Here is a 26,460-nt window from a genome sequence, read left to right as displayed (position 1 = left end):
CCCCACCCTCCGCCCCCAGGATGGAATCACTGTACCTAGTCAATGTGTGAATAGAGTAAATTTGTTCTGAATGTCTGTGTAGTGTTATCTGATTCTAGACGGGTCACCAGCACAGCGTTCACTTAGTGGCATGTGGGAAACTGCCTACAAACAACATCTACACTGGTTAGCACACTAGATCTTGTCAATTTGCTGGAGGGTAGGGGGGGAGATGGGATTGGGGTCTGTATGCCTCCCCTACTGGAAATACATGTGGGGGAGGATGCAAGTAGTAAGAAGCTACTGAGAGGCAAGTTGACAAATTGGAAGGTAGACTGAACGAAATAAAGCAGGAACATGAAGCAATGTTGAACTACCAGCATACAGGAAACAATGTTCCCCAACAAGAAATGTCAAAGTCAGATGGCAAAGTAAAGCCGTACCCCAAGTTCAGATAATAATCTGGTAATATGTCTTTTCAGTCCAACTGGGTCAGTCGTGATTACAGACATACAGAAGCATTTGTGTTTAACATCTGCTCTAAACTGTTTCTTAAAGAGCTTAGAAACTGCACAAAGATGCCAAACTGCAAGTTAATTAATAGAATATGAGTTAATTACCTGATGACAACATACTATTTGTTTCACAATTTAATTGTGTATGTTAAACGGAAAAAACTTATCTACCTGGGAGTGACAGAATATTGCAAACAGAATTCCCTAAAAACTTTTTAGGCCTCCTAATTAACAACAAAAACCAACCCGCCAGGTTAGCCGAGAGCGCTAATGCGCTGCTTCCTGGACTCTGGTAGGCCTGCCAGCCCCAGATCGAATCTGCCAGGCAGATTAATGACGAGGGCTTGTGACCCAGCCAGACTGCATGTCCTTTTTAGGGTTTTCCACATCCCACTAGGTGAATACTGGGCTGGTCACCATGTCCCACCTCAGTTACACGACTCTTAGACATTTGAAACACAGTCACACTATTTCATGATTTACACTAGACGCATACAGCTGGGGTACACTGATTCTTGTCTTGGGGGGTATGGGATGGCGCCAGGAAGAGCATCCGGCCACCAATTCAAATTAACCATGCCAAATCGAACTGTAACCATGCTGTCCCTGCGAAAACTGTGAGACAAAGGCACAAGCAAATGAATTAACTATAACAACTAGCAAATTATCACTTAAAGAATGTTCTTATACATCCATCAGAATTAGATGAAGAGGTAATTATCTTTATTTACGAAATTGAAAAAGTCACAGCATAAAATTGTGTGTGGTTAAAAAAACATACTGTTCCCCCTTACAATTGTTTAAGGAAAAAATGCTGTGCAGTGAATAGTGTTCGATGTGCTGAAATAACTATCATCCATTACTCACCGACAGCATTGTGCCTGACGAGCACTGTTGAGACCTTGATGACTGGGCTGAGAGTGGGCATTCGTTCACTGCTGCCACTAGTTATTGTGTTGTAGAATTTGAGGCAGTACTTTTCATCCTGCTTCTGCAGGAGAATTATAACATCATCCAACAGCAGCACATGGAGGTCTATCAGCTTCTGGCGATTACTGATCCTCCAGTTAAGAGGGCCTTCATAAATAAGTTTATGTTTTGTCAGGTCCAAGTTCTGTAAAACAAAAATTTGTTGAAAGTAACAACCACAGTTTTATCAGAAAAAACATAATCTACAAAAAATTCCCACTATCCCGAATATTTTTGCACTTTGACTTAATAAACATAGCAATTCATGAGGCAGTTACATTGTCTGCTATACTGGTGTGTAAGTTCTAAATGCAGACACTGTAAACTCCTAATTACGCAGGTGCAGTGTCAGCTTTAAGGTGTGTCTTATGAACATGTTACGACACTACATTCCTGATCTCTGATGTTCACTTTAAATTCAAATTGAAACTTGGTATGTATAGTTGGTTTCTTTCCTTAGGCTTCAATACGCCATTCACACTGCTCTCTTTAAGCTGTGTCAGCAGTTTATGTCTTGTGCTTACAGTTGCTGACACATTATCAGAGAGCCCCATGTTCAGTTCCCAGCAGGAGCAAAAATTTTCTTCACCTGCAACTGGTTGTGTGTGTTGTAATCATCTTTCATCATCACGGATGCGCAAGTCATCCAAGTGGCATCAAATGTCTCCAACGAAAAAGAAATCAGGTCAAATAAAAATAAATAATAACAAAATAATTAAGAAAATAACTAATTAAACATATTGTTCTTTTGTCACTTTATGTGGAATCACGTATTTAGGAACAAATTATTTTATGCTGGAAATTTGCAGCATCTGTCTTACTGCATATTTGTAGAACCTCAAATGTGACTTTTTGCACTGAAGAACTGGACCACAACTGTAATAAATTGTGGGTTGATCAACTTTGATTAAATCTATCTGAACACAAGGGGTGTTTCTAAGATCAAAAATGTGTCTTTGCACTGAACTCTTAGTATGACAGATAGTTTGGTTCCTTGGGAATCTAGCACTTTGTCAGACCTTGTTTGCTGCAGGTGTCGCAGGCATGGCATCCTCCAAGTACGCCTGAATACCTGAACATAGTTTTATTTTGAAGACAACTTTTTCCTTGTCAGGATTTATGGAATCAACCAATCTTTACAACCATATGATAATTAATTACTATTACTATTATTGTTGTGTTACTGTGTCACATGAAGTTCTTTGATTCAGTTGTCTGAGTATGCATGCAGCTCCCAATTTTTTCCTGTGTATTCTCTTTATTCAGTCCATCTTTTCCTGTTTTGTATGTAGTTTCCCACCTACCAATTGTTGTTCTTTATGATTTTTTTAAAAAATTAACAAATTAATATGAGATCTTCCTAGATTTTTTATTTTGTGTTCAAATATGATCTTATTTTACTCTCTGTTTGTCTAAGTCCATATCTCACACCCGTAACTTAAACCTGGTACACATAATTATTTGTATTTGACAATTTAGATTTCCCTTTGGCAATTGCAATACAACCATAGCAATATTGTTAGCCTTTTAACGTATAGTATGATTTCTGCTTTCATGGTGATGTCTGAGATTAGCAAGGTGCACAGGAATTAATTTCATTGAGTTTTGTAAAAGTTACCTTACTAATTTGCATGGCGTTAGTATTTTATGGATTGCATGTGGAGATGATATATACTCTTAAATTTTGATTATTAAGAGAAAAAATTTATTAAATTTATCAGCTTGTTAGGAATGCTGAGGTCTTTCACCCATTCCGTGGATATTATCTACTAAAACTGCCAACAATTTTTTTTTAGAATATGTGAGAAATATATAAACAACTACATCAAAATCTTATTTCTTCTCTGAACATCTTCTCAGACACTGTTAATACTGGAAATGTTTGGTGTAAACACACACTGGGCATGTTCTAGAGCAGGCCTGTTCAGACGGTGGCTAAGCATGCATGAGCACTCTCACTCTCTCGCCGTCTGGGTTGTGAGCGCTCATGGTAAAATGATGCTGCAGCAGTCATTATATATTGCAGGGGGAAGTGCAAAATTTGTGCTCTCTCCAGAGGAATGACAATATGTTAAGTATTTTTAAACACAAGAGAATATACTTAATGGCACAGTACATAAAGTGGAGAGTAGCTCTTTTAAAACTGACGAAAAGCAGCATTATGGCCGAGCTAGGAATTTCAAAGTGAAGGTCACACACAACAGTATTATTGCAGGACATCTACCTCCAGTTAGAACCTGCAGTGTGACAAAGTTGAGTGATGAGTTTCACAATAAACCAAGTATTCTAGACCCATATAAAAATTTTCTCCAACATAAATATCTGCAACTTCACAATCTTGCAGCTATAATTATGTCAACATGTATATCTACATATTTGTGTGAGCAACTTTTTTTCCACAGTAAAGAGCACAAAACCTACCCACAGAAGCTCACTGACTGACTGACTGACTTCAATTTAAAAGCTTATCTTCGAATTAGCGGTGCCCATAAAATTATACCAGATATTGATACTTTAATGAAAAGCAAAGCAAGTAGAACACATTTACATACAGTGTTTTTGTGTTTTATGTGTGAATAAAATAATCACAAAATACAAGTTGATGTCAATTTAAATATTGTCCGAAAATGACATTCACCATAAGGCAACATCAGTCGTAGCAAATATCATGTTTCGTACTTAGTTGGCAGTGTTCTTTGCCTCACAAATTAAAAGAACTGTGAATATGATTTCATTGTCATTTCTCACCAGTGCAGCACAGTTTTAGGAAATTAATTTGCCATGAAAGGCATTAATTAACCACTGTTAAGTGATATACCTTCACAAAACTATTAGTGGCCATAGAATAGCCTCTCTGAGAACAGTTTGTCAATGTGCTTTGTTGCAATTCATTCTCCACTTGCCCAATCCTCCCCTTTCATTACTCAGTATGGGCTGGCTGGTTTCTCACTGTTGAGGTGTGTGTGTGTGTGTGAGCCAGCTTGCATGAGCAGATCGGTGAACAGACCTGATCTAGGGAATCTTCAGGGTATGGTCTTATCCTTCTTAGATGTATGTTTCACAACATTTTTTGACTTGCGTTCAGCATCGCTAGTTCTCTATAGTTTGAATGGTTTGTTAGATAACACTTTTATTTTTAAAAAATTACCTGGGCTTTATCGTGATTTTTCAGTTTATCTTTTATCTCTGCTTTGTAAGTTTTATCTCAATGTATTAGTTGAGGTTGTTAGGGTCTTTATTATACTGAAACTTGGGAATAATATTTTGGCAATTTCTTTCTTGAGAGTGTTAATTTAGTTTTGAGTGGAAAGTGATCCAAACTGCAATCTGATCCCCCTTTGACACCTGATAGCATGTTTCTCTTAATGCTTATTGTTTTTATTGTTAAATTACTGATTGATTTTTAGTAAGGCTGCCTCCTGAAGCCCTTGTCTATGTGAAAAATGTGAGTTTCAACCAGCATGTTATAGAGTATAATTTTCACTGCTATGTTAATGTAGACTACCTGATCCAATTATGGCCATTAAAACATGAAAATGCCAAAGTTACTTGAAATTAACTGGTTCAGAAATTTACACATCCATTTTGGAAAGCAATTAAAAACAGCAGTATTCTTTAGGCTAGGCCTTGTCACTACAGTCAGTTCATTTGTGATTAGTATATAATACTTATCTCACAGAACCATCTTTGTGTTTACAAAATTGTTCCTAGTGAATGTTTCTGCCAATGCTTTCCCACTATTACACATTTGTAAATGTCTGTTAGCAGTGTAAAGCCTCTACAACTTTTGTCTATTTTCTTTAGTAGCAGCATTTCTTGTTCAACAGCCGCCAAACTATTTTTTACCTATTAGTCACCTCTGCAAATCACAAAACAGCACTTTATATGGAGTATCTATCGACATTCATCCTTGTTGGACAATCATCGCTTGAGATTTATCTTAGTGTTCCGAAATGCATAATTCACAATGGCTTCACACTACTTAATTTCCAAGAGAACAATTGTGTCTTCAATAAAAATTTTCCCTCAACAGCAAAACTGTTTTTACCTGTTCAGATCTGGACATCACAAGAAAACATTTTCACAAAAGTTGTGTTTTAATTCCATGACAGAGGAACTGGATACCATAAGGTTTGTAATGACTGCTGTTCTTCCACTAATAGACAAATTGCTGGAACATGCATCAGCTAGTTGCACTGAATGCTGTCGTCACTTGCAATTACATTAAATGTGCTGACAGACCAAACCTCACAGCTTTCATACCGGCACACACTATGCTAAACTTTTACCAAGGTAAGATATGTCAAATTCACTGCCTTTTTTAAAATAGAATTCTGCTCATTTGTGTTTACAATCGTCTTATTTGAAAAAGATTATAGTATGAACACCTTGTGGAACTTTCTGCTCATCCCTTATTGTCTCAATTTCTGCTATGTCAATTTTCAAAATACAAGAGCAATCCCAAAAAGTGTCTCCTTTTTCTGGAGGCACAGAGAAACTGTTAATGCAGTTGTTGGCCACAATGTTGAAAAGATCACTGTGTCCACTCCCAAATAAGCAAACGTGCACTTTGTTCGGATGCTCACTCTAGGGTTGGCAGCTATTCAAAATGCAGCTCCCACTGAATACTGATGCCAAGTCTGGTGTTCACACAGTTACTGTATTTACCCGGATCTAAGCCGCACTCGAATCTAAGCCGCACCTGAAAAATGAGACTCGAAATCAAGGAAAAAAAAAAAAAAATTCCCGAATCTAAGCCACACCTGAAATTTGAGACTCGAAATTCAAGGGGGAGAAACGTTTTAGACTGCAGAAGCGTTTCAGACCACACCTCCAAACCGAAACAAAGTTGGTCCATTGTAATATGAGACAATTTAGGTCGAATGAATGACGATACAGCTATAGTAATTTGGTGCATGTGGTAAACTTAGCAGTTAAGCTTTACCACGTAGTCACTGCTAAGCGTCAGGCGCTCCGTCCGTATTTATACTAGAGAGCCTTTTTCACGTGCTTCATCTGGTTTGAATTGATTGCTTATTTTTCTTTGATCTGATAAGTGCCATTCTCTTTGTTATAGGTGTTTCCGTCACTCTAAACTCAAAATGCATTATTGTACTGTGCCCTGCATTGTTTGTCGCATTTTGATAATGCGTGTTTACGGCCTGTCACCACTCGCGGCATGGCTTGCTTCTGTGCAGGCTACCGCCACTTACAATTTAAAAAAAAAGAGAGAGGAATCATCTCATTAGTGAAACAATGGCAAGAGACTGCTATTTGTTGTTACTTACAATGCCGCTTTCTTTGATAATGATCAACAAGAACCACATAATAGACTGCATATGATAGATGTTCTGAACAAAAGTTAAGCGAAAATTTTTGCAGACGCCTCTTTAGTACATTACATTCTGCACAGAAATTTGAGTCATCTTAGGTTTAAAAATCTAGTCAGTTGCCATGCTTCATTTCTGACTGTACCACTATTCAGCATAGGAATAATACGAATATTAACATGACATGATATATATATATATATATATATATATATATATATATATATGGTTATAATAGAAGGAAACATTCCACGAAGGAAAAATATACCTAAAAACAAAGATGATGTGACTTACCAAATGAAAGTGCTGGCAGGTCGACAGACACACAAACGAACACAAACATACACACAAAATCCAAGCTTTCGCAACAAACTGTTGCCTCATCAGGAAAGAGGGAAGGAGAGGGAAAGACGAAAGGATGTGGGTTTTAAGGGAGAGGGTAAGGAGTCATTCCAGTCCCGGGAGCGGAAAGACTTACCTTAGTTCATCCCTATGAAATCCCCAAACCACCTTCCCTACCCTCTGGCTCCTACCCTTGTAACCGCCCCCGGTGTAAAACCTGTCCCATGCACCCTCCCACCACCACCTACTCCAGTCCTGTAACCCGGAAGGTGTACACAATCAAAGGCAGAGCCACGTGTGAAAGCACCCACGTGATCTACCAACTGACCTGCCTACACTGTGATGCATTCTATGTGGGAATGACCAGCAACAAACTGTCCATTCGCATGAATGGACACAGGCAGACAGTGTTTGTTGGTAATGAGGATCACCCTGTGGCTAAACATGCCTTGGAGCACGACCAGCACATCTTGGCGCAGTGTTACACCGTCCGGGTTATCTGGATACTTCCTACTAACACCAACCTATCCGAACTCCGGAGATGGGAACTTGCTCTTCAATATATCCTCTCTTCCCGTTATCCACCAGGCCTCAATCTCCGCTAATTTCAAATTTCCGCCACTCATACCTCACCTGTCATTCATCAACATCTTTGCCTCTGCACTTCTGCCTCGACTGACATCTCTGCCCAAACTCTTTGTCTTTAAATATGTCTGCTTGTGTCTGTATATGTGTGGATGGATATGTGTGTGTGTGCGCGAGTTATACCCGTCCTTTTTTCCCCCTAAGGTAAGTCTTTCCGCTCCCGGGACTGGAATGACTCCTTACCCTCTCCCTTAAAACCCACATCCTTTCGTCTTTCCCTCTCCTTCCCTCTTTCCTGATGAGGCAACAGTTTGTTGCGAAAGCTTGGATTTTGTGTGTATGTTTGTGTTTGTTTGTGTGTCTGTCGACCTGCCAGCACTTTCATTTGGTAAGTCACATCATCTTTGTTTTTAGGTATATATATATATATATATATATATATATATATATATATATATATATTCTTCTGCGTTTGCTGTTGTCTCACTCTAGTTTCGTAGTTTATTAGGAAGACAGGATTTAAATGAGATAGCAGGAAGCACGTAGGAATACATGGCAAAATGTTTACACTCGTATTATTCTTATGGTGAAGAGAATACTGCATGTGATTCACAATTCATTAAAGTTCCTATTAGCAACCATCTCTTGTCACAGGTAGGAAAAAATTCAGAACGTAGAGTTGGCCGTATTGACACACATTCCAAACAGTCTTGCCAGTCGGATTTTCGTAGTACATTGAAGAGCTGCTACATTCGGAGATGAACAATACGGAATTTGTATTTACTTCGTTGGATAAAGTATGAAAATGCAGTGGTCGAAACTCGGGGCAGAGAAAAAAACTCGTCTTCCACCCTTTTTTTTTTTTAATTTGTTTACTGACGCAGGGGTTTTGGTGCCAGTATTTATCTTTTTATCTCTGTGCCTGCAAAGCATGCCTGTGTAGCGCTACATATATTCGATGGCAGAAGTTAGTTGTGGCGGCACCTACCAACATTTTTCAGAACTTCCGCTTACTTTGCACTCGATTCTAAGCCGCAGGCGGTTTTTTGGATTACAAAAACAGGAAAAAAAGTGCGGCTTAGATTCGAGTAAACATGGTATTCGAATTTAGAATGCAAAAGGTGTTAAAACCAAATGACTGAACTGTATGGACAGTTGTGCATGGATACAAAAAACATTCATGCGTGGTGTACAATGTCTACAGCTGGTCGCAGTGGAATTCACAACACAAACGTGTAGTAGGGTGTAAATTTCTGATGAAACAGTCGCGAATGTCAGAGAAACTATGCATAATTATCAGAGGATCACTCTGGATGGCTGTCTTACATTTTGGCTTCTGTGGTTTCCTGAACCACCATCCACAGGATTTTAACAGAAAACTTGTAATATCAGGAAAACTGTGCAAGGTGGAAAGTGTGTGTCCTAACAGAAGGCTACAAACACCAACAAGTTAATTCCTCCTGTGCCTTTATTAGCTGTTGTGCAGACAGGAAGGATGACTTCTTTAACTTCATCATCACGAGTAACAAAGCCAGGGCATTCCACTCCACACCTGACAGGGGGAGGAGTGGCTGGCTCTCTTTCTCTGTTACAACCATGAAAATTCAATTAACACAGTGTGCTGGTAAAGTCATGGCAACTGTGTTTTGTGACTGGAAGGGGGTACACTATTTGTTGATTTCCTGCCTCCTGGAACAACAATAAATGCCGAATGGTGCTGTGAAACACTGGACAAACTCTGAAGGGCAGTTTAGAAGAAGAGAAGAACAATACTGAGCAAGGGCTTAAAGTTTCTCCACGAAAATGCCTGTTCACACATCGCCTATCACACTGTCAATCTCACACAAAAACTTCGGTTGGAACATCACCACCCACCCAACACGCACTCTGCACTTTGTGTCAAGTATACCACCAGTCCTGAAGTTGAACGAACATTTGTCAGGACAGCGGTTCTGCTAGGTGAAAGCTAAGTTTCAATGCTTCCTGAAGGACATGGCAGTTAGCTGTGAGTATGACACGGGCATTGTATGGCTACTGCAGCATCTACCCAAAATGCATTAACCGAAATGACGTTTGTGAATAAAAGCAATGATTTTTTTCAATCTCTAAGATGACGCAAATATTATTTAAAACGAACAGTTGTTTTTATATTTACAAATATGGGGGACCTTACTTTGCGAATGTCCTCAAATTATCCACTTTATATGTAGAAACAACAATTTTCCATCAGCTTCATCCTTTGTTCTCTTAACGTCAGCTTTCAAGTTTTAATAGGAAGGTAGCAATTACAGAATGTATTTGATATATCAATGCTTGTTATATCTGATTAACTGAAACTTGTGTATTCTACAAGTAATGTGAGAGATTGATCATTAACCATCTGCACTAATTGCCACAATTAAAGACAATTTGAGTCATATAATTTAGGAGGAACCGTTTTGAACAAAGCATTTTACATAAGCTTGCAGTGGGCAGGACCCAATTTAGAATCAGATGCAAGAATACAAAGACTTAATACATTAACTCAAACACAATTTAGCCATGCAATTGATGGATGGATGGATGAATGAATGTCAATCTTTAAGCAATAGACATATATACATATAACACATTAAAAAGTTATTGTGAAACAACCATGACTGGTAACAGTATTAAATATACTAGTCTGAGGTGGCATAGTGGCTTACCTTGAACTCTCCAGCCATTGGGTGATCGACTTTCTCAAACCCTGATTTGTCTAACCTTTTCTGTATATCTAATAACCTCTGGTTATCCTCAGCCTCACGCACAGCGTGGTTTACATGGTTCAGAATTTCTTTACTTCTTTCAACTGCACGCTGGACTCCTGAAACTTCATCAGAACTTTCTGATGTGTACTTTGCCAGACTCTCAAAAAGCAGAGGATACTTTGTGAGCCTGAAAAAAATTAAAATCAATTTTTAGATATGAAAATAAAATGGTGGCGGTGGTGGTGAGGTGTATAGTGAAAAAAGAATTAAGGATTTGTTTTTCTATTCATTACCATCACTTCCTGGTTGCACAGGAATGGGAAAGAAAAAAAAAAATCACAAAGAAGGCATCTCAGAACTTTGTTATAATAAGTTAAGAAAACCATAAGCAACCAAAATATGCATGGTTTTTTAAGGATTTCAACCATGATACTCTGAAATCCAAATACAGTGTCCTTACAATCACAACCAGGAAATACCCGCCAGATCGTGATCTGAAGATAAAGCATGCTGTATCATACTCTGAATCTTCACCACATTAAATATTCGCTTAGAGTGGCGAAACTTCTGCGATACCAAACTAAGAGCATTATTTCTATTTCCTTTTCTGCTTCAAAAATGAAAGGACAGATGGCCACAAATAAGTGAATATTATCTTTAAATTACTTATGTGTAAGAGTATATTTACACGTCAGCTTGTTTTTTGACTGGTTCTGGCAGCAATAATATTCAGTTGTGTAAGTTTGTTACTGTTACTGTTTCAAATTATTTTAATTTATTTGGCCAAGAATAAGAGTACCAAATTATCTCACAGATGTCACATGTAGTACAAAGCTCTGCTTGAAAGCTGAGAAAGGTACTTCTCCTTAACAATCTCTCACACAATATTACGAAACATACTTAACAATACAATTATGTATTCGTTGTTTTATAAAATTGTTCTCTGCAAACAGATTGCACATGAACATAACTAAAACAATGCATTCAATTCTGATCTCTACGAAGCCTGAGCACACTGTTATAGAGAATACGCTACTGATGACCAACAAATAAAAATGAATATTCTAAATTCTTAAGTACTGATGTTGAAGAGAAATTGAACTGAAGGCCCGAGTTACAAATCATATGCAACTTTTTAATTACAGACAATGTCAGAACTTTTAGATGAGTATGTCAAAATGTTCACTGAATTTTCCTACTTTCTACCAGCACCATATTCTGGAGTAATGAGGCACTGAGGAATAAAATGTCTGTGGTGACTGTCATCTGCAATCACCAAGCACAGGGAGCCTAGTATCACCATCTGTTAGTCAAGCCACAAACTTACAGCACAGGCTGATGAACCGTTCTGCTGCCTTGCTTTGCCAAGCCATGAGCTTAGAGTGTTGGTCTCAGCACAGCACAACTAGTATGCAGATGGGACTGGTAACATAAAAGCTGAAAGATAGGACCCTAACGACAGAGTTTGCCAGTGTGCTGATGCTTTCCCTCTGCTGCACCTTCTCAGGATACATATTTAACCCCCCCCCCCCCCCAAAATACAAGAATGTGCTGCTTCATTTGTTATGTATACTGTCATGGTGCTGCGATTTCGGTGGGCGCTTGACCTACAGGTTCGGTGGTGTAAACAGTGGTCCCTTGTGTGATTGGCCTTGTTTGATATCTATGTGATCATAACTGCTACAAGTAATGTTTTGGGACAGTGTGACTGTTTCTGTTGTACCAAAATCACTATCAGCAAATGTTTACTTAGTGCCCAATGGTGTCTCGTGTGCCATAAAATGCTTGTTCTATTTCCTATGAAAATTATCCCGAAGTGTTTGTTGCACAGAAGAAACTAATGAGATCTGTGTGTGTTGTCAGCTGTAAAATCTCTTGTACGCAGCTCTTAATGTAGTTCAGCATAACAACAACCGTCTCCCAACACATTTACTCTCTTGTTAAGTTGTTGTACAGAATTAATCAGTTCATAAACAACAGCACATTCGTAATTAAACAAGTGGAAAATTGACTTGTTCTGTGTCATAGAGGAGATCACAGTTATGAACCACTGACAACCAAATAACTAAATTTAACTTTTACATGATTTAGTGCCGTAGGCATACTGTAACTTGCCACTCTATACGTGGGACTCTGCAAGTGGAGCAACTGGTTGAACCTTTACATTCCCCCCATGCAGTCCCCACATAAAAACCAAAGTTACAGTGCACTTATAACATATCCTCTGCCTTCTGTGATATTTATGTCATCTATGGTTACTTGTCCTGCATAGCTAGTAGTAACAAGAATGTGAGGTGTAGCACACCTAGCTCAAATGAGCAAATTACAGAAAATAAATTCACAAATGAATATTTTTACGATGGATCATACTTCACCTTCATATGGAAATTCAAGTAAACATTCAAACAATGATGACAATGACGACAGCAGACGACAAATAGAGCCAACTATGAACAATTACGTAGTAAGGTTTAAATATCCACATATCCAAAAGTCATTATGCTCAACAAGAAAGTGGGACCAAAATGAGGGGAAACGGGAGTCACGGTTGCGCGGGACTGAAGCGATGTCCAAATTCCCTATCTCCCCCCCCCCCCCCTCCCGCCTCTCTCTCTCTCTCTCTCTCTCTCTCTCTCGTGTGTGTGTGTGTGTGTGTGGGGGGGGGGGGGGGGGGGGGGTCAGATGAGCACAATTGCTTTTGTTCTTCCACATCTGATGTAGTGTGCGCACATCAATAATATGGCCGTATGTCAAAACAGCAGAAATTTGACACACCTCTCCGATATGGATATCTACTAATTGAGATCTTCATTTTTGAGAATTGGCAACAAGCTCAGCTAAACAAAATTAGACAATGTGTCAATTTTTTTCTGTCTTATAATTTACAGTTATGTTCCAGGCAATAATCAGAATCAATTAATCAGTTCCGTTTTATAGGGGAAGACGAAGATAACCACTCATTTGAAGTTGTTTTATATCTGATGGAAAACCACTTTAGAGAAGGATTCATATGCTCAATTTTTAGGTTTCTGTACCTAAGGCTGTAAAATCGTAACCCTTACAGGATCACTTTGTGGGCCATCTGTCTGTGAGACTGTTAAAAACCCTTGTTCTCAGGAGTGGTTAGATGCATCAAGCTCAAATTTATGCCACATATGAAGTCCATGGTCTCTTTGCAGTGTAAAAAATTTTATGTTTCTAAGTCAGTGTTTCCCCAACTTGGGGGCAATTACCCGCCAAGGGGTAAAATTAAGTTTTCTGACGGGTAAAAACTGAATGAGTTGCGAAACTAGATTATTTTCAAGAGATCATTATTCTTATAACTGTTTTGTAAGGCTCTAATATTGATTATATAAGTCATCAATAATTCTCAATTAGTAGGATTAATGCAGTATAGGTTGCAGGTTCCTCACATAGTCCAGGCACTACACACATTTCGTGCCTTGTCCTGTACATTGCTGATGATAAAAATGACACAAACATGTCACAGGTGCTGAATATCTGAAGAAAATTTCTTGAAAATGTAGAAGGTACCTATAGTAGCCCAGAAATTGCTTCATTACTTATGTCGAAATAGATGAATGAATTAATTGACACCACAACACAGCAGTAACTACACATGGGCTACTATATTACTGTACACACTATTATTAGTATTAGTAGTAGTAGTAGTAGTAGTAGTAGTAGCAGCAGCAGCAGCATTATTATTAGTGGCTATGGACACACAAAACATTAACAGCCCGAAGTCTTCTGAATTTGGCCATTTCAAGAGTAAAGAGTGCAACAATCAAGTGATTTAAGTTGTTGTTGTTGTTGTTGTTGTTGTCGTTGTCTTCAGTCCTGAGACTGGTTTGATGCAGCTCTCCATGCTGCTCTCTCCTCTGCAAGCTTCTTCAACTCCCAGTACCTTCTGCAACGTACATCCTTCTGAATCTGCTTATTGTATTCATCTCTTGGTCTCCCTCTACGATTTTTACCCTCCACACTGCCCTCCAATACTAAATTGGTGATCCCTTGATGCCTCAGAACATGTCCTACCAACCGATCCCTTCTTCTGGTCAAGTCGTGCCACAAACTCCTCTTCTCCCTAATTCTGTTCAATACCTCCTCATTAGTTATGTGATCTACCCATCTAATCTTCAGCATTCTTCTGTAGCACCACATTTCAAAAGCTTCTATTCTCTTCTTGTCCAAACTATTTACCGTCCATGTTTCACTTCCATACATGGCTACACTCCATACAAATACTTTCAGAAACGACTTCCTGACACTTAAATCTATACTCTATGTTAACAAATTTTTCCTCTTCAGAAATGCTTTCCTTGCCATTGCCATCCTACAATTTATATCCTCTCTACTTCGATCATCATCAGTTATTTTGCTCCCCCAAATAGCAAAACTCCTTTACTACTTTAAATGTCATTTCCTAATCTAATTCCCGGAGCATCACCCGATTTAATTCGACTACATTCCATTATCCTCATTTTGCTTTTCTTGATGTTCATCTTATATCATCCTTTCAAGATAATGTCCATTCCGTTCAACTGCTCTTCCAGGTCCTTACAGAATTACAATGTCATCAGTGAACATCAAAGTTTTTATCTCTTCTCCATGGATTTTAATTCCTTCTCCGAATTTTTCTTTTGTTTCCTTCACTGCTTGCTCAAAATACAGATTGAATAACATTGGGGATAGGCTACAACCCTGTCTCACTCCCTTCCCAACCGCTGCTTCCGTTTGGTGCCCCTCGACTCTTATAACTGCCATCTGGATACTGTACAAATTGTAAATAGCCTTTCGCACCCTGTATTTTACCCCTGCCACCTTCAGAATTTGAGAGAGAGTATTCCAGTCAACATTGTCAAAAGCTTTCTCTAAGTCTACAAATGCTAGGAACGTAGTTTTCCCTTTCCTTAATCTACATTCTAAGGTAAGTCGTAGGTTCAGTACTGCCTCACTTGTTCCAACATTTCTACGGAATCCAAACGGATCTTCCCCAAGATCGACTTCTACCTGTTTTTCCATTCGTCTGTAAAGAATTCGCGTTAGAATTTTGCAGCTGTGACTTATTAAACTGATCGTTCGGTAATTTTCACATCTGTCAACACCTGCTTTCTTTGGGATTGTAGTTATTATATTCTTCTTGAAGTCTGAGGGTATTTCGCCTGTTACATACATCTCGCTCACCACATGGTGGAGTTTTGAGAGGATTGGCTCTCCCAAGGCTGTCAGTAATTCTAATGAAATGTTATCTACTCCCGGGGCCTTGATTTAAGTATAGTGCACAAATTTGAACTTTGTCGATTTTAAATGGGGTTACAGTGTGCCAGCAAGTGGCATAATGGAGAGAAGTAATGAAAGGCAAGTACTTTTTGTATCAAGTGTCCAACCTCACTGTGGAGAACTAGCTTTCTTATTTGAGAACAAGTTGTGTGTTGCACTTGTGATGCACCTTGCAAATTCCTCCTCCTCCACTTATTCTAACACTCTCTCTCTCTCTCTCTCTCTCTCTCTCTCTCTCTCTCTCTCTAAAGTTGGTGATATGTGGGGGAGGGGTACTAGCTACTGTGTAATTGCACTCAGGGATAATGGTCTAAGGAAGGTTGGAAACCACTGTTCTGAGTCAATCAAAAGATAAGGTCATTTGTGTCATATTTTGATACTGAAAAACTCACTCACCCAAACGATTAGGGTACTTCCCACTGACCAGAATCAGAAAATCAGCAAGAAGCAAGGTTTCACAGTACAAGTGAAGTAAAAATCTTAAACTTGTTAAATTGTAAATGGATCACACGAAAATATTTTTTTGTCACGTGAACATATACTGCATTCGTTAAATCTTCTCTCTTGACATATATAAACTGAAGTTCCCTGTTCGTTTCTTTTTGTATGTTCGGGCTAGTCTGAGGAACTACTGTAGATATTTTGATATGAGCTTGGAATTCTCGGGACCAAAAATCTTGCCAGTCCTAATATCAACAAAATGCAAAATTGGTTGAGATTCTCAGTTCCCAGGATGGACAAGCTGTATAAACACCCATAATTAAGTTTGTACAGAACCCTCAGCGCATGAGTCCTACTCACACTTAGCCTTTTTTTATGACATAGTTTTGACATAACTACAAGCCTATGGAAGTAGGTTCAGTATGTATTAAAAGTAGATAATCCACAACCAGATTGCACTGAAAAGAAGAAACAATGTTGTTGTATGAAAACCATAAGAGAAATGCGTATCTCAACTATGTTGAATAACTACAGTGCTGAAGTGACTTAAATTCATCAAAAAATTAGTCTTATAAATGTGATGATAGTCAGGCAGATTAAGATTTAATTACCTAAGGGTATGAAAGATATTTGCTGTACCATTTGTGAACTATCCCTTTAGGAATTTGTTTTAGTCAATCTGCTACTGGCTGGACTAATGAGTTATTTAAACTGTTGTTGTTCTAAACAAGTTCTACATCTTAACTACTGTACCAACTTACTTGATAATACATAGCGGCCTGAAACAATTAGCATTTGTGAGAAATGTGAACAATGCCTCAAAATGCACATATGTGAATTCACATAAGAAATGCTATTTCATAGTGTATACTGTCGAAATGAATTTTTATATCAGAAATAGTCTGAAATAGCTTTGTTTCAGATGGAAAGGGGGGGGGGGGGGAGAAGAGGAAGAAGAAGAAGAAGAAGAAGAAGAAGAAGAAGAAGAAGAAGAAATGATTGTACATCGTCTTGCGAAGCTCATTTTGAAAAGAGAATGTGTGTAAGAATATGTTTGCAGAATAATGGGTGCACCTACATATTAACATAGCAATGAATCAGCACGAATGCAAGTCATACTCTGGTCTCACGTCAAACAGTGGGTGGCTGAATGGTCTCTTACAAGACAAACACTGCTTATGGCAACACAGGACTCAGTCTTGGAATGTAACACGATGTGACATCTTTGAACAAAGAAGAAGTCTGTGTTATGCAAAATTGAGGACACTATGAAGTGGTAGTTACAACAGCAGTGAGTTTTTAACTATGGTTGCATTGGATACCAATAGATGTCATACCTGAATTACATTGTTTATGGCATTGCCAACCTCAGCAAGCAATTGTATGGTATCCAGCACTGTATGCTTTGTGCAGTGCACTTTGCACTGTGTGCAGCTCGTTTTCTTTTTGTATTTTGAAATGAGCAAGGAGGTTATCCTTGTCTACCACAGGGTTCAAGTACAACTCTCACAACACCAGGAGAGACCAGAATCTAATGTCAGTTCAGCTTTCACAGTAACACAACATGAGCATCGTGTGGCTGACCTACAAGGTGCTTGAAGTTTTCATTTGTTTATGATTGCAGCTGTCTGCTATACATACTGTGGAGTCCTCTGTTCACATTACAGGGTTAAAAGTTACTATTGGTTCAACTTCCACTTTAAATATTTTGTGCTCTATTTGTGTGCTGTCAAGTATGGGCTGCATGGCCCACTAAAATGAATTTCAATATGCCAATAGGGGTTTATTTGTTACAAATACGGAATTGGTGTTCTGCAGATTCCACATTTATTGAACTGGGTTAGAAAGGTAACACTTAAAATCACCTAAAATCAGAGAAGCACTGGTCACCACCAAGAAAATGCTGTTGCTTCTCAACTGATATAATCATCTGCTAAAAGCTTGACAGAGCCTTACGGAGTAAACAAGCACAGAATATTATGGAAAAATTGTTCGAAGTTTTTGGAGAAGTAACTTTTTTGCTCAAATAGGTCTTTTTATGGAGCATGAAAACTACTGGTTCTATTTATTATTATCTTTTTTTTTCAGACTTAAGTCTGGTTAAAAATGGAACGTGACGCTGGCCTCGGTCAAGCTTGACTTCCTTGTAACTGTATGGTATATCTTATATTGCATTTAGGAACTTTCGGGTAATTGAACATGTATCAATAATTACAGATTTTTGTAGTTGTATATATATGTTTGGATGTAGCTGTATTGCATTGATGTACTGGTGGATATTGTGAGGTATGACTCCTGTAGTTGATAGTATAATTGGGATAATGTCGACTTTATCCTGATGCCACATGTCCTTGACTTCCTCAGCCAGTTGGATGTATTTTTCAATTTTTTCTCCTGTTTTCTTCTGTATATTTGTTGTGTTGGGTATGGATATTTCAATTAGTTGTGTTGATTTCTTCTTTTTATTGGTGAGTATGATGTCAGGCTTGTTATGTGGTGTTGTTTTATCTGTTATAATCGTTCTGTTCCAGTATAATTTGTATTCATCATTCTCCAGTACATTTTGTGGTGTGTACTTGTATGTGGGAACGTGTTGTTTTATTAGTTTATGTTTTATGGCAAGTTGTTGATGTATTATTTTTGCTACATTGTCATGTCTTCTGGGGTATTCTGTATTTGCTAGTATTGTACATCCGCTTGTGATGTGATCTACTGTTTCTATTTGTTGTTTGTAAAGTCTGCATTTATCTGTTGTGGTATTGGGATCTTTAATAATATGCTTGCTGTAATATCTGGTGTTTATTGTTTGATCCTGTATTGCGATCATGAATCCTTCCGTCTCACTGTATATATTGCCGTTTCTTAGCCATGTGTTGGATGCGTCTTGATCTATGTGTGGCTGTGTTAGATGATACGGGTGCTTGCCGTGTAGTGTTTTCTTTTTCCAATTTACTTTCTTCGTATCTGTTGATGTTATGTGATCTAAAGGGTTGTAGAAGTGGTTATGAAATTGCAATGGTGTAGCTGATGTATTTATATGAGTGATTGCTTTGTGTATTTTGCTAGTTTCTGCTCGTTCTAGAAAGAATTTTCTTAAATTGTCTACCTGTCCATAATGTAGGTTTTTTATATCTATAAATCCCCTTCCACCTTCCTTTCTGCTTAATGTGAATCTTTCTGTTGCTGAATGTATGTGATGTATTCTATATTTGTGGCATTGTGATCGTGTAAGTGTATTGAGTGCTTCTAGGTCTGTGTCACTCCATTTCACTACTCCAAATGAGTAGGTCAATACTGGTATAGCATAAGTATTTATAGCTTTTGTCTTGTTTCTTGCTGTCAATTCTGTTTTCAGTATTTTTGTTAGTCTTTGTCTATATTTTTCTTTTAGTTCTTCTTTAATATTTGTATTATCTATTCCTATTTTTTGTCTGTATCCTAGATATTTATAGGCATCTGTTTTTTCCATCGCTTCTATGCAGTCGCTGTGGTTATCCAATATGTAATCTTCTTGGTTAGTGCGTTTGCCCTTGACTATGCTATTTTTCTTACATTTGTCTGTTCCAAAAGCCATATTTATATCATTGCTGAATACTTCTGTTATCTTTAGTAATTGGTTGAGTTGCTGATTTGTTGCTGCCAGTAGTTTTAGATCATCCATGTATAGCAAATGTGTGATTTTGTGTGGGTATGTTCCAGTAATATTATATCCATAATTTGTATTATTTAGCATGTTGGATAGTGGGTTCAGAGCAAGACAAAACCAGAAAGGACTTAATGAGTCTCCTTGGTATATTCCACGCTTAATCTGTATTGGCTGTGATGTGATGTTATCTGAATTTGTTTGGATATTGAGTGTGGTTTTCCAGTTTTTCATTACTGTGTTTAGAAACTGTATCAATTTAGGATCTACTTTGTATATTTCCAAAATCTGCAGTAACCATGAGTGGGGTACACTATCAAAGGCTTTTTGGTAATCAATGTATGCGTAGTGTAGGGACCTTCGTTTAGTTTTAGCTTGATATGTCACCTCTGTATCTATTATCAGTTGCTCTTTACATCCTCGTGCTCCTTTGCAGCAGCCTTTTTGTTCTTCATTTATAATTTTGTTCTGTGTTGTATGTGTCATTAATTTCTGTGTGATGACTGAAGTTAATATTTTGTATATTGTTGGTAGGCATGTTATGGGGCGATATTTAGCTGGGTTTGCTGTGTCTGCTTGATCTTTAGGTTTCAGATAAATTATTCCATGTGTAAGTGCATCAGGGAATGTGTATGGGTCTGCAATGTAACTGTTAAATAATTTAGTTAGATGTGAATGTGTTGAGGTGAACTTCTTTAGCCAGTAATTTGCTATTTTATCATTTCCAGGGGCTTTCCAATTGTGTGTAGAATTAATTGCTCGGGTGACTTCATGTTGCAAAATTATCACTTCAGGCATTTGTGGTATCATCTTGTATGTGTCTGTTTCTGCTTGTATCCACCGTACATGCCTGTTATGTTGTACCGGGTTTGACCATATGCTGCTCCAGAAGTGTTCCATGTCTGTTATGTTTGGTGGATTGTCTATTTTAATGTGTGTGTTATCCATTGTTTGGGAAAATCTCTTTTGGTTTGTGTTGAATGTTTGGTTTTGTTTCCTTCTATTTTCACTTTTTTTGTATCTTCTAAGTCGTTTGGCCAATGCTTGCAATTTCTGCTTTTTTTCATCTAATTGCTCTATTGCTTCTTGTTGTGAGATTTTACCTAACCTTTTTCGTTTTTTGTCTGATATTTCATTTCTTATAAGTTGTGTTAGCTGTCCGATGTCTTTTCTCAGTTTTTCTATTCTGATCTGTAACCTGTGTTGCCATGCTGGTTTTGTGGGTTTCTTCTGTGTGTTGGTTTGTTCTGATCTCTGCCTAGTGTGTATATTTAGTGTAGTGAGTGCTCCTATATAAACCAGTAGTTGTAACTCTTCCATAGTTGTGTTTTCATTTATTTTGTTGTTTATGATTGTGTTGATAGTTTTTATTGTTGTTTCGACTTGTGGGTTATTTGGCGGTCTATGCAAGAATGGTCTAATGTCTGTATTTGTGTCTTTGTATTCTATATATGTCAGCTAAAATTTCTCTTCTATATCTAACACGTGTGTCTCTTCGTGTTCTATTTGTGCTTGTTCTGGTGGCTGTCTGAAGATTTCGTTTTCCTCTGATTGTTTAATTGATGCGTGTTGGTCTTTGTTTGTTTGCTCTGGGATGTTTGAGTCCATTACTGTATTTTCTTCTTCTTCTGATTGCACATTATTTTGTTCCAGTATTTGTTGTACTTGTTGTTTGATGTTTTCTAATTCTGACTGGGGTATCCTGTTATTTTTGATTATTACACGGATCTGATCAGCTAGTCGTTGTTCTGTTAAAAATTTTAATTCCGGGTATCTGGTAATAAATGTTGTGTATACTTGTGATCTGTATCCAGTTGTGTTGGTTCCTAGGTTTGTTGCTTGGTAATAACAGAACATGAGGTGTCGATTAACTTCATCTGACCATCTCATCCTCTGTCTTTGTTTTCCTTCTAGGGTGGTTGCAGGAAGCATATCTTGCAAAACACCTCTATTTGGATTTAAATCCTTTTCCAGTTGGCTAGCAGTGTCGTTACCATTGTGGGCGGGCATAGGGTTCAAGCGTCGTCCCCGACCATGACGGCACTTGTCCGAGGCTTCTTTAGTTCTGTCCTGAACCAAGTAATCACACTAAAAGGGGGGTTAGCCCTATTAGTGGTTTGTTCTTTTCGTCGCCTTTTACGACTGGCAGAACATACCGGAGGCCTATTCTTTTCTTATTATTATTATTATTATTATCATTATTATTATTATTATTAAGCTCTACAAGAAATTATTAGTTGAGCATGAGGACTTCTTGTACTTATCATCAAAAAACTTAACTACAGTGTCTTTTATTGGATTTCTATCTTTTGCAGAAAAATTTCTTCCACATATTGTTAGGAAGTATTGTTCCAGGCCTGCAGAAGATTTTTGGACTGAAGGCAGATTTTGTTACAGAAATCATAGCAAACCCTGAAAATAAAGTGTTACGAACTAAATCTAGCGGAAGTGTGCTCGGGAATTACACTAACACTGCCAAATTTGTAGATTTACTGACTGTGCAAAACTAGATTTTGAGTAATGATGTATCCACATTTCAATCAAAATGACAAAATTACTCTCACTGATTGTCTTATAAATGATATTTCAGTGCAAATTGCATGAAAAACAGCAATCAGAACCTGTACCTGTCACATACCACAAATTAAGTGAATATAGAACATTACCTCTGCATTGCTGTAGGAATGATGTCCTTTAGTTGTAGCCTCCTGCACAAGGGATTTCCCTCTGCATCCATAAGGAAGCTGTTGAGTTTGCTGTCTTTCCGCCGCCTTTCCTTCAACGATTCAAGGGCAATTTGTTGCCGAGCACAAAACTTTGCCACAGCTCTTTGGAAGTTCTCCCCCGAAGGGCCATCAAACTGTATTGAAATTTTAAATTGTATACTTGACACATATTTATGACATATATTTCTCATGCTTTAAGATATCGAAAATAACACACAGAAAAGGTTGAAAAAGTCCACATCAAAAGTGTGAGCTATTACCATACTAAGAAGAAGATCCGCCAACTCTCCAACAACTGGGCTCTCAGAACGTTTTCTTTTCATACCATTGTTGAATTGACTATGGATTTCTAGCACCTCTTCCAAATTTGAAAATAGAAGTTGTATTTGGTCAGGTGGGAGAATTTGATTTTCAAGCATAGGACGATAAAATACTTGATTTAGCACCTTTAAATTTCTAACATGAGATCTTTCTGTATGGAACAGCTCTGAAAAAGAAAGAAAAAAATAGAAGGTTAACAACACTAAATACAAAATTAACATGAAGCTATGGAAATCTCTCTCAACAGATACATATTGGCTTCTGCAACATACCCAAGAAATGTTGAAGCCTATAAAGAGGAACCTGCTGTACTGCAGCACCTATCAAGTAACACTATCTTCTCACAGTAAGGAAGTAATACATCTCAGAATATCACACCCAACAAGATAAGGGACTGTGTTGTTATCAAACCAAGATTTATAATGTGAAAATATCAGTCCAAGTGCAAAGACGTCTAATGCTCCAATTCTTCAAGACTAAGGACAAGTAATATTTATAACATTTTGTTTCCATTAATTCTTACGGATGTACATAGCTAAAGGAGGTCTTAACATCTACAGGCAAGTAACTTAACTCTTAAGAATCAGCTTCGTGGAAGTATGGCTCTTCATAAATTATTTATCATTTAGGTATTAAACATTACCCAGCCTTGTAATTGAAGTAGTGATTTTAATAATGAATTCAGACAGAAAGTACAAGACGTAAAGAAACAGCATACCGATTTTGTCCTATTTATAAAAAAGGTAGCAGCATTGTTATTGTTCATTGTGGATATAATTCGACTAGCTACCATCACTGAAAAAATGATGATTTATCAATTGAGAAATGGTTGACACAGTATACAATAATTTTCATTTCATCTAGACACAATGACAACATACTTTTCTTTTACTCTGGAGCAGTTTTTAACCATACATTGGACCCCTTCACAAGCTGATGTTTCTGGTCAACGTATGGCCAAATCTGGTCAATGTATGGTCAAATATGGTCATGCTCTGAACTTTGTTACTTGTAGAATTAAAAAGCTACAATTATTATTTGGAAGAGCATACATAAAGAACCTACCTTTTGGAAATTTTATAATCCACAAAAGATCTGTTTACACAATTATACTGTCAAATTAGACTAAGGCAACAACCAAGACTGCAGCTGTGTGTCATACCTGTGTTGCATGACCAATTTTGGTGCAACATTTTGTCTATTTGTTGTATTAGTTACTTATTGTAGTCTTCTTCATTGTTTGCAGCGCTATGGTGAAATGGAAATATACCTATCAATTGCACTATAACAACTGACATCATAGGGCACATTCATTTACATTATTGAGAAAAAGTATCTTTTATATTAAAGTCATTAAATCAATTGACAAAAGGAAGGATTTCAAAATCTTAGCTTCAATGTTGATTTCTGGGTTCCAGTGCCATCAATCTGTTGGCACTTAAATCGAGTGTAAGAACTGCAACGTAGATATTGTATTTTAATATGGAAGACTAACTGCTAAATGTAACACATGAAACATTTATCATCATATAAATTTCCAGCTGACATGGAAATTTCCTATTCCACTAAACCACATAGGGATTTGCATCCCTTCTGAATATCTACAGGGCTGATAACTGGCACTCCAGGTACCCATAATAGACATTTTGCCATGCTGGTATTAACAGAGTTTGCCATTATAATTCTACATTTGAAACAAGAACCTAGGACCATGAACAAAGACTTGCATGGATCTGTGGTTGTAAGAGTTGATAGCCTAGTTTGAAGACGCAGCCGAGTGTGTTTTAGTACTACCTCTGCCGAAAGTATTTTCCCTTCCATATTTGCAAAAACTTTTATCTTCCAAATATGCTTTTCCCACAATAATGAAATGATCTTCAAAATCTTATTTTGGAGTACAGGTAACAGTTTTATCCAGAGACTAGAACTGTTTGTTGAAACTGGTGTATTTTTGCTTGACATCACATTTGCAACCATAGTCTTTTATGTGGGGAAATGAACTGCCATTTTATGATTATACACAATTTTTGTTCTTGAGAAGAAGAGTCAAATTCCAATTTCAACATGCAGTAACTGACAGTTACCAATATTATTAAAATCCTCTGATCAATGACTTTTTGACTGAATCGAGGAAAATGTCAAATTTCGCAACTGTTTTAAAAACTGCCAATTTCAGTGTACACAGATGATTTCACATTAGTTTTCATGTTCTCATTTACATGAAATTTTCCTGCCCTAGCCCACTTCACTAAAAACTCAGTTCTGTTACTGTATTGAGAGTACAGTGACTTGGCCGTGACAGCAACTAGTTCACATTTTTTTGTTCAATAAAGGGGTTGCACTGTCACAATAAAAACGTATGTTATGAACAAAACAAGAATAAACTGTACAACAACAACAAAGAAAACTGATTTTAAGAAATGGCATTGAATGTCATGGAAATCCTGGATTATGCAAAGGGGCAAAAAAAAAGGGAAAGAATGTGAAACCTCATTCTGCACTGCCTACTTTTTAAAGGGCTAATCACAATAGTAGGATTAATGGAAGCCTCTGAACAAAGAAAATGCTTGAACTGCAGTAGTAAAGAACTGCCACTCTTACCATTTATAACCTCTTGTCTTTTCTTCTCCCTTGGTGAAAGGTTTTGCAGCACTTCTTCCTCAACCCCTTGCATCCAATCAGGGGGATCAGGTTCTGCTTCCAGGTCGCTATCCAGGGGAGCAGAGCTGCCACTGTCCGAACACGGTGCAGGTGGAGTCAGCGTCAGAGTATCGCTTGCCTGACCACCGGACACTGCCTCCAGCGAGTTGCTCGGGCTGTCCAGACTCCTGCACACGTCCATACGTTCCAATATGCTGCACAGAATGGAAGCCACACCACCACCGTATTAAATGCTGAACAATAGTTTATTTGGCCATGAATAAGCAAACTGATGGTAAGGTTGCAAGTATAGAATTTACCAACACCATGTAAGGGAAGAAAGCGCACATAAGCACACCGCCAAATTATTTTCCACCACGTTGTCATTGCATGTATTTAATTAGGTTTTCCCTCAGAACTAAAGCTACTAAATTTATGTAACATCCAATAAATACAGTGACTGTATGGGGCAACAGTAGTTATATAGTGTCACAGTTTAAAGTGTATGTAGCATTTATGTGAAACTGTTCCTCAAGAATGGTAACTTTCTTCTCCCATTCAGCAAGCAGGATTTATTGAGGTACTATGAGCTCATTAAGCAGGAGTAGCTTTTCCTAACGCAAACTAATTTCACTAGTTGTAACAGATTTGCTTGGTTTTTACTTACTTCACCAATCTACAAGAAAATTGTCATCATAATAAGTGAAATGCAATGAAACACTAAAACTGTTCAGCAAGACAGACTCAAAATTTGAGTATAAGGGGCTGTCCCTGCAAACCTAGCAGCACTCTGTTATTACACGAGGTAAATTTGTATATCAGTGTCAGAGTTGTAAAAAGGATTCAAGCATTACCACACCATCTATGAAGAACAAGAAAAAAATACTTGTTATTAAAGAAGAAGCTGAAAGTATAGAGGAATGCCATACCAGTAGAACATGGTGTTGCATTATGGCA

The 26,460-nt window shown here is 37.7% G+C and overlaps 1 protein-coding gene across 5 annotated transcripts in view; it reads right to left on the bottom strand.

The window, feature by feature from the left end:
• Positions 1 to 26,460, bottom strand: part of LOC126162235 (rho guanine nucleotide exchange factor 12) — a 1,164,938-nt gene that overhangs the window by 226,943 nt on the left and 911,535 nt on the right. For 4 of the 5 annotated variants that reach the window (XM_049918604.1, XM_049918607.1, XM_049918606.1 and 1 more), the window contains 5 exons: positions 25,465 to 25,718; positions 22,803 to 23,029; positions 22,483 to 22,676; positions 10,408 to 10,636; positions 1,362 to 1,608 (listed from right to left, as the gene is read on the bottom strand). In XM_049918604.1, coding sequence (XP_049774561.1) covers positions 1,362 to 1,608; positions 10,408 to 10,636; positions 22,483 to 22,676; positions 22,803 to 23,029; positions 25,465 to 25,718 — 1,151 coding nt within the window. The remainder of the gene's footprint in view (positions 1 to 1,361; positions 1,609 to 10,407; positions 10,637 to 22,482; positions 22,677 to 22,802; positions 23,030 to 25,464; positions 25,719 to 26,460) is intronic. The other variant, XM_049918605.1, reaches the window with a different exon arrangement.

This window comes from Schistocerca cancellata, chromosome 2, assembly GCF_023864275.1.
Source record: "Schistocerca cancellata isolate TAMUIC-IGC-003103 chromosome 2, iqSchCanc2.1, whole genome shotgun sequence".
Lineage (NCBI taxonomy): Eukaryota > Metazoa > Arthropoda > Insecta > Orthoptera > Acrididae > Schistocerca > Schistocerca cancellata.
Note: the sequence above shows the minus strand (reverse complement) of the source record. Positions and strands in the feature narration are given on the sequence as shown.